The sequence below is a fragment of the Electrona antarctica genome (genome assembly GCF_951216825.1).
Source record: "Electrona antarctica genome assembly, chromosome: 15".
In the NCBI taxonomy this organism is placed as follows: Eukaryota; Metazoa; Chordata; class Actinopteri; order Myctophiformes; family Myctophidae; genus Electrona; species Electrona antarctica.
In genome coordinates this window covers 16,689,401-16,698,638 of record NC_136796.1, presented here as the reverse complement: position 1 = coordinate 16,698,638, position 9,238 = coordinate 16,689,401, and the positions used below count along the sequence as shown (strand labels likewise).

Sequence of the window (9,238 nt, the reverse complement as noted above, 5' to 3'; positions counted from 1 at the left end):
CCTATTTTAAACTTTGGATAACTGATCTACAATGAGAACCCAAAATTTGTTTGACATCCCTGATCTACACAACGCGTTGCGGTGCGACACATTGTGAGCTTGTAGATGTAGATCTGCTATTTTCAAAGGATTTTTTATACAATTTATACATTTGAAAACTTGTGAAACGGGACATTCTATGAGTAGGCCTACTTTCTACTTGGTACGTGAGCCGCCGGGCGAATGCTCCGGGCGGCGGACGCTGAGACCACGTCATGCCAGAATCACGCCATGATTTGCTAGCTGGGTTTGGGTATAGCTACATTTTGATACCAATAGCCTACGTTTGCACTTTTACTCAAGCCTACATTTAGAATTTCTGACTTTTAACTTTAAATTGCAGTATTGAACATTTTACTTCAGTAAAAAAAAAAAGAGTAGCCTACTTTTTCCACCACTGCAATATATACCCTACCTTTAAATCATACATGGGAAATGACCCGCTTTTACCGTAGTTTACTAGTTTATATTAGTAGCTGAATGACTAGTACTAGAATTGTCTTCTTTATGTCCAATGTATTTGCATTTAAGTTCATAAAGTTTACATGTAACATATAACTAAATGCATTTGAAATTACATAAACTTACTTTTCAGAATTCCAATTAAAAAAAATAACAAAAGTAGTATTTTTGCTAAATTGCTATGGCAGTATAACTATAGTGGCCCTCTAGAGTGAGTCTGGAACTATAGTGGCCATCTGGAGTGAGTCTGGAACTATAGTGGCCCTCTGGAGTGAGCCTGGAACTATATGGCCCTCTGGAGTGAGTCTGGAACTATATAGTGGCCCTCTGGAGTGAGTCTGGAACTATAGTGGCCCTCTGGAGTGAGTCTGGAACTATTAGTGGCCCTCTGGAGTGAGTCTGGAACTATAGTGGCCCTCTGGAGTGAGTCTGGAAGTGTCTGGAGTCTGGAGTGAGCCTGGCCCTCTGGATCATCAAAGTTGTCCAGTGCCCACCCCTGCTTTAAATAATGGATTGTTTTAATCACGCCATGCCAGTAGAGGGCACTGACGTAACAATTATGAATGCAAACCCCCCCCAACAGTAGACGGACACGAGGAGGAGGGGCTTATCCATGGATACACACATACACACACAGCAGCTTCTATGAATGAATCACATTCACTACCTTTTTAGACATGGATGCTAAGGGAGCCTTTTTAAATCTTTTGAACGTTTGTAATGTTTTAAAGGGACTCTTCTTCTTCTCGTCGCTGTCGCCGCTCACGCGCGCCGGCAGAGGGAGAGGAGACGTGCTCGAGCTCGGGGACGCGGATTTTGACTACCTGGCTAGCGAGCACGAAACCATGCTGGTTAAATTCTACGCTCCATGGTAATAACAACGTAGTATATACGGTATAAACTACTGTGTGTGTGTGTGTGTGTGTGTGTGTGTGTGTGTGTGTGTGTGTGTGTGTGTGTGTGTGTGTGTGTGTGTGTGTGTGTGTGTGTGTGTGTGTGTGTGTGTGTGTGTGTGCGCGTGCGTGCGTGCGTGCGTTCACTCATTGGTTCATTGTATTGTAGTGTGATTGATTGTTATGGATCTACTGTAGGATCAATCAGCTCATTGATCTACTGTTGTAATGTAACTGATAGGACCAGAAGATGCTGCTATCTTAAGTTATTATAGTGTGTATATATTGTATACACTGTATAGTGTGCAGTATGTGTTACTTATGGTTGTTAGTAGGCTATATCTGTGGTCATTATGTTAGGATCAGAGTCAGACTATAATGTTTCATTCACGGTTTATTTTGGTGTTGGTCAATGTAAGAAGTTGTTATAACGTGTGTGTGTGTGTGTGTGTGTGTGTGTGTGTGTGTGTGTGTGTGTGTGTGTGTGTGTGTGTGTGTGTGTGTGTGTGTGTGTGTGTGTGTGTGTAGGTGTGGTCATTGTAAGAAGTTGGCTCCAGACTTTGAAAAGGCAGCGACCAAACTGAAGGGAACCGTTCAGCTGGCAAAGGTACCGATGTCTGTCTGTATGTCTGTCTGTCTGTCTGTCTGTCTGTCTGTTTCAATGCTTAAGCAACCATTTCAGGCTTGATAAGCAACATAATCAAATTGAACTGGACCCCCCCCCCCCCCCCCCCACCACCACCACCCTGACAAGCACTTGAAATTGTAGGCATTACATCAGTTTGACCCAGTTCCACAGATGCCAACGTTGCCTTTCTTGGATTATTTGACAATTTGGCCAATGTTTGACCAGTCGTTATAGTATCGTTTGTTGATTACTTTGGTGCAGTAATGGTCAATTCAAAATTAAAATAGTCATTGGGGAGCCCCACCCACCCGCCCGTAATCATGTCCGAACCACTGGTCCATCTGACACCTGTCTATCACAGCTGGTCTCCTGCTCATCCCCAGAGGCTGTGGGGGGACAGGCCCTGGGGGGGATGTAATAATTGAGACAAGCTCCAACACTTTTGGTAACAAACAACTTGTTATCAAGAATACAGCCCAATTAACCTCTTCTATACTTGAGATTACAGTATCGTCAACTCTGACCTTGAAGTCATTGGCATTGCTAAGGTTATGTTTGGACCCAAAAGTTTTATATGTTGGTCCTTTATTTTGTACCTGAAAGAGAAGTTGCCTTGATTTCCATCCACCCAAAACACTAACAGAGACCGGCAAAAATCCAAAATTTCATAATGTTTGACAGCTGACTTTTTCTTTTTCTTTTCTGTTCATTCACTATCCCTCCACACACACACACACACACACACACACACACACACACACACACACACACACACACACACACACACACACACACACACACACACACACACACACACACACACACTCACCAGGTTGACTGTACAGCCAGCACAGAGGTGTGCACACGTTTCGGTGCGTCGGTTTACCCCACACTAAAAATATTCAGGAACGGAGAAAACGCTGGATCATATGACGGTCCAAGAACTGCTGGTACGTGCGTGCATGCATGTGTGTGTGTGTGTTTATGTGATTGATTGATTGAGTTTTTTTTATTCCTTTTTCATGAATGATTTAAAAATGTTACTTGAACTTAGATTTTACACCCCTTTTTTCGTCTAAGAAATATGAACTGAGCTTTTCTAGTGAAATAAATGGTTTGTCAATCCAATCTGTGACTCTACATCCAGCATTATTTTCTGATTTATGATTCTTCATTGTGTGTGTGTGTGTGTGTGTGTGTGTGTGTGTGTGTGTGTGTGTGTGTGTGTGTGTGTGTGTGTGTGTGTGTGTGTGTGCGTGTGCGTGTAGACGGTATTGTCCACTATATGAAGAAGCAGGCGGGCCCTAACTCTGTGTATCTGAACACGGAGGCAGATCTGCAGAACTTCATCAACAACTTTGATGCAAGTATAGTAGGTAAGAAATCTGTAGTACGGTGCTAATGGATGTGTAGTATTACTGTATGTATTACTGTATGTATTCAGTATACCGTTGCTGTCGGGCAGAAACCTCTCAATTCATAATTATTGGAAACCATGAAACGGCAAAAAAATTAAAGGGATATTTACTTGCGACCCGTCAAAATGATGTGTCCGCAACCAAACAATGGGTCCTGACCCAGTGTTTGGGGAAACACTGTTGTATGTATGGTGCCGTATAATCTCCAGTGTGGTGTAAAAGGTACTCGCATGTTTTACTGAAGTAAAAGTATCAACAGCAATATAGAAATACTTTGTTACAAGTAAAATTCCAGAATTCAAAATGTACTTGAGTAAAAGTACTATATTGTGATGGTACTCTTTGCTATAGAGTGTTTGTTCAGTAACAGGAATCTTCATGTCACTCCAGCTTTTTATTAAACAGAAAATGCATTTTCAGAAATCGAAACTATAACTGGGATACCAATTTTATCCAATCAGGATAGAGAATGCAATGCAGTCAGGATGCAGATAAAACAAGTGGAATTGAGCAAGGAAATGAGCAGACAAAATTGGAACTAGAACACAATAGAAATTAAGCTCATAAATAGCTACTCTCTCCTGATTGGCTGAAAATGTTTATTTTCTGTTTATTAAAGAGCGGGAGAGACAGGGAGACCCCTGTTGTTGAACAAACTTTGCTACAAACTATGTAGCAATGATTACTATCAGAATATAGTGATTTAACCTTTTAACAAAAATACTTTTTGTTTTAACCAAAAAATATCGCTTTGTGTGTGTGTGTGTGTGTGTGTGTGTGTGTGTGTGTGTGTGTGTGTGTGTGTGTGTGTGTGTGTGTGTGTGTGTGTGTGTGTGTGTGTGTGTGTGTGTGTGTGTGTGTGTGTGTGTGTGTGTGTGTGTGTGTGTGTGTGTGTGTGAAGGGTTCGTCTCGGGTCCGGGCACTGTGCAGATGACAGAGTTCTTAAAAGCGGCCAGCATCATGAGAGGACAGTTCCGATTCGCCCACACCCAGGACTACGGCGTGGGGCAACGCTACGGCGTCAATACTGAGTACGTACAAATAATTCCTACACACTACATCATGATAGTATGACTGCTACCAGTATTATTACTTCTACTAGTGGTAGTAATAAGGTTACAACCAGGACTTTTTTAATTAATGCCAGAGCTAGGCCACGGGACCTCTGTCACCTCTCTTCTGCGCTCCGGTACCTTTGCTTTAGAAGTGCTTCGGTACCTCTAGAAGGCGTACCGCCACCCCACATGCACATACAATATACAATACATCTCTATTTAGACTAGGCCTATTTATTCTTTTAGGGGATAATCCCCAGTTCACATTATGATTATTTTGGGCGGTCACAGCCTGAAAAGGTTGAGAACCACTGGTTTAGAGCCTAGGCTAAAATGGGTTTTGACTTTGACGCAATACCCCTGCCCAGGTAGATCCACTACAAGTTGCATTAGTTGTACTAGTACTAACACATATAGAAATCAATACCTCAATACAAATACCTCAAAATGTACTTAAGCACAGTACTTGAGTACATACTGTACTTAGTGACTTTCCACCACTGTTGTATTGTATTGCATTGTATTGTATTGCTGTATTGTAATGTATTGCATTGTATTGTAAATGCATGAACAGTTGGTCCACACAGTGACATCTGTCACTGATACGGTGGCCCCTGCCCCCCCATCTGCTGTACTGTGACATTATATGGTCTTCCTGTCTAACTCAGGACCACCTGGTGGGGTGGGAGTGGGGGTGATTAAAAAAAAGAGAGAAAGAAAGAAAGACATTGCAGCGCTATAAGTCCATGATGTGACATGTTGTGAGCTTTGCAAAGAGATACTATTTTGATAATATTTTAAACTTTTCAAAATGAGGATGCCAGGTTGAAATTGGTTAGAACATGGCACGCATTGCCAAAAGTTCCCAATGCTGATGTGTTGTCAATACATCAAAACGTGGTTGAATATCGTTTGCCGCCGGGCAGCTATCTTGTTTCAAATTTGTATGTTCTTTCCTGAATTAATTCCCTACTTCGTCACACACAAGTGTCAAATAGGGACAATAACCGATCTACTGTACAAGCTTGCAGGTCGGCTATTGCCACTACTTTACAATGTTCTTTTTTAAATAATAATAATACAAAGGGCATGGTTTCGGACATACACGGTTTCCACCCGACAGCAATGATATATTGGCCAATTGAGTAGGCAGCGATTCACTCAACTCACGATATGATTCGAATCACGATACTACTGTAGGTTCACGATACGATTTTTCAATTTTTTTTAAAATCTAAATAAATTTCCAGACAAATGACCGAAAAGTCTTATGTATATTTGTTCTCTCGCACAAATCCAGTAATTTCTTCTCTTTTAATCCTCTTATCCTTTTTTCAATGCAGTACCAAATGACTGAAAACATTTTAATCAATTATCTTTTTACGTGCCCTCTTCTGTGCTTAACAATTATGAAAACATTCAGGTTGGGTTTAAAATGAGACATTTTTAGAGGTTAGGTTTTGGGTGTGATTTAGTTCTGTGCCGGCTTCTTGTGGCCAAAACGGCAGCCCCACATCTCACAAATGTTGGCTTTCGGGTCATGGTCTTCCACCTTCTCCGCTCCCTCCATTGGCTCCCGGTTGCTGCCCGCACAGAGTACAAAACTCTGATGCTGGCATTCAAAGCAACCAAAGGTATGGCTCCCCCATATCTTGCTAGTTTGATCAGACCCTACAAACCGCCCCGCGCACTGAGATCAGCCAACGCAGGGACGTTGGAGAAACATTCACTAAAAACTCTGGGACGATGCTCCACACGTCCCAAATTCTTCTCCTTTCTGCCTCCAAAACTATGGAATGCACTTCCCATTGCAATCAGAACTGCAGACTCACTCCCAATCTTCCGCCGTAGTCTCAAAACCCACCTCTTCAGACCTGCCGTAGCACTTGCCCTAGCGACCTTACAGGCGCATGCAAAGTTTCAACTTGTATAATTTTAGATAGCATTTTATGTAGACATAGCACTCTATAGTGTCTACTCATAGTTTAATTATATAGATATTCCACTGTTAGACGGAGGATTCTTCATGACAATGTTTTATGTATTTACTTTATGTGTTGTTCTTGCTTACTGTAAGTTGCTCTGGATGCTAAATGCCTAAATTGTGTGTAGGCGCGTGGTGGTGTTCAGGCCCCCCAGGTTGTCCAATAAGTTTGAGGACAGTGAGGTCCATTCACCGTCGACTCTGAGCGTCTCTGGGATACGACGCTTCATTAGAGACCACATGTAAGTACTGTGTGTGTGTGTGTGTGTGTGGTTTTCGAGTTACGTACATTACAGACATACACACGTACAGACATAGGACATAGGACCCTCTCGAAAACGAGATACTATATCTCAATGGGGTATTCCTAAATAAAGAATTTCAAACATACAGACTTACAAAGACTTGGTGCATTTATAGATAGATACCGGTATTTTAAATTGAAAGTATAAAATGTTAAGTATGTCAGTCACTTCTTTGCAGATTCAAGTTACTTGTCATATTTGCCTTTTGAAAAAGCCTAAAGCCATTTGTATGTGCATCTGATGTTCAATGCCAAAGACAATTTATTTGTGCCACAATTAATCATTCAGCTAAATTTGTCATAACATGTCGGGTTAAAGCTTCACTGTGTTTCGTCTTCTACCGCGGAATTGAACCTGTTTTCCTGCTGACATTTTTACAATTGAGACAATATTGTCTGCCTGCTTGCTCGGGTATACATTGATTCTTGACCGGGTCAAAAATTGTGTCAGATCCTATGTCTAAGATCTAAATGTCTGTATAAGTTATATTGTATTAACATACTCTAACTCTACCATACAGAAAATTACATTGTATTAATAAAAAAAAAGAAGAAAAAATAGTGAGGCCTTAACCCATTAAAACCAAGAAAGCGTCTTGTATTATTTTAGATTTCTTTCTTTTGGCTATTCAAAAATAACAGATGCTATTCGTTGAACATTTTCTCAACACAATTTGTGCTCAAGACGTCCACAGACATCCTAGGAACTATAAAGTGTGAGAATTACTGATTTAGGAGGCATTTGTAGGCCTTTTTTGCGGTCCGTGATGATGTTGAAATGTCTCTCTCTCTTTCTCTCTCTAGTCATGGTTTGTGTCCTCATATGACCATGGATAATAAGGAAAAGCTGAGAGGTCATGACCTTTTGATCGCCTACTACGACCTCGACTACCGTCGTAACCCGAAAGGCTCGAACTACTGGAGGAACAGGTACACACACACACACACACACACACACACACACACACACACACACACACACTCACTCACTCACTCACTCACTCACTCACTCACTCACTCACTCACTCTCACGCACATGTCTGCGATTGAACAATCAAGCGATAACGACCTACTTGTATCTTTGGGTTTCCAGGGTGATGAAGGTTATGTCCCAAAATTCCGGGCATGGCCTGAGTTGTGCGGTAGCCAATAAGAAGGACTTCCTGTCGGACCTGGAGGAGGAGTTTGGTTTTGGATTGACGGATGGAGACACTCCGTTTGTTACGATTAAAACGCGACTGGGATACAAATACACCATGAGAGAAGAATTCACGTCAGTATTATTATTATTGTTGTTGTCTCCGCCAGGCCAAAGGCCAGAATGTTATCGTACGTCAGTGTCTATGAACAGCTAATCTCCGGCATCCTTGGACCGATTAGCATAGAGCACCAAAGTATGATGTAATTTGCGCATCCTACCTGGGTCAGGTATTTTTACCCCATTCTGAATTCTCGTAGACGTGTTTAATATCACAACAAATATTATAAGAACTGTGTTCCAAAAATAAACAAATGAGCACGGTGGTTTGACTCGAAACGAGTTAGTTAAATCCAGAAACAGACAATCAAATATGTATCAAATATGAGTGGCTGACTTTCGTAAACGATACAGAGCCACTTCCCCGACGATATCGCCGGCACTGTTTATTTTTGGACCACAATGGAATTAAGATGACCCATTGTTATTCTCCATAGAGAAATGACTTTGGTGACCCAGGAGATGAGCGAGTGACGTCAGGACTTTGGTACACTTAAACTTTGCAAGCACACTTGAAAAGTATCTAGGCCCAGGAAGAACTGGGCCTGTTTAAAATCTGCCCCAAATGAAAACAAATTGGCCTCATGGTGGCGCCATAACTCCACACGTTGGCCTAAAACTGTTGTCAATCGCACAATCAAAAATGTTTTCTCCAGGATATCCCCAGTAGACAACCCGGCTTCATACAGTGTGTGTGTGTGTGTGTGTGTGTGTGTGTGTGTGTGTGTGTGTGTGTGTGTGTGTGTGTGTGTGTGTGTGTGTGTGTGTGTGTGTGTGTGTGTGTGTGTGTGTGTGTGTGTGTGTGTGTGTGTGTGTGTGTGTGTGTGTGTGTGTGTGTGTGTGTGTGTGTGTGTGTGCAGTAGAGATGGTGTCTCTCTAGAAAGGTTCCTGGAGGATTACTTTGCCGGGCGACTCAAGCGTTACATAAAATCTCAACCCATCCCTGAGAAGAACTACACACCGGTTAAGGTACACTGTGTGTGTGTGTTCGATGTGATTGCGATTCAGCTGGCAACGTTCGATTTGACTCTTGTCTTGATATGTCTCAATTAATCTGACATTTTCAAAATGATTGATGAGAAAAAACCACATTGTCATTGTTTGCTTGTTACTGGTAATTGTAATAAGACTAATATTTCATATTTGTCTGTTCAGTAGCTGCTGATGACTCCATAATACTTCTTATAAAGTGTGTGT

General features: G+C 41.7%; 1 protein-coding gene across 1 annotated transcript in view; it reads left to right on the top strand.

Annotated features, from left to right (window-relative positions):
• Window positions 1-1,178: 1,178 nt before the first annotated feature.
• pdia8 (protein disulfide isomerase family A, member 8) overlaps window positions 1,179-9,238 on the top strand; it is a gene marked incomplete at its 5' end in the record, with an annotated part of 12,452 nt that continues 4,392 nt past the window's right edge. Inside the window, 9 exons of the mRNA XM_079521983.1 lie at window positions 1,179-1,372; window positions 1,923-2,001; window positions 2,855-2,972; window positions 3,291-3,398; window positions 4,342-4,471; window positions 6,608-6,721; window positions 7,588-7,713; window positions 7,877-8,056; window positions 8,902-9,010. Of these exons, the coding sequence (XP_079378109.1) occupies window positions 1,179-1,372; window positions 1,923-2,001; window positions 2,855-2,972; window positions 3,291-3,398; window positions 4,342-4,471; window positions 6,608-6,721; window positions 7,588-7,713; window positions 7,877-8,056; window positions 8,902-9,010 (1,158 nt within the window). The remainder of the gene's footprint in view (window positions 1,373-1,922; window positions 2,002-2,854; window positions 2,973-3,290; window positions 3,399-4,341; window positions 4,472-6,607; window positions 6,722-7,587; window positions 7,714-7,876; window positions 8,057-8,901; window positions 9,011-9,238) is intronic.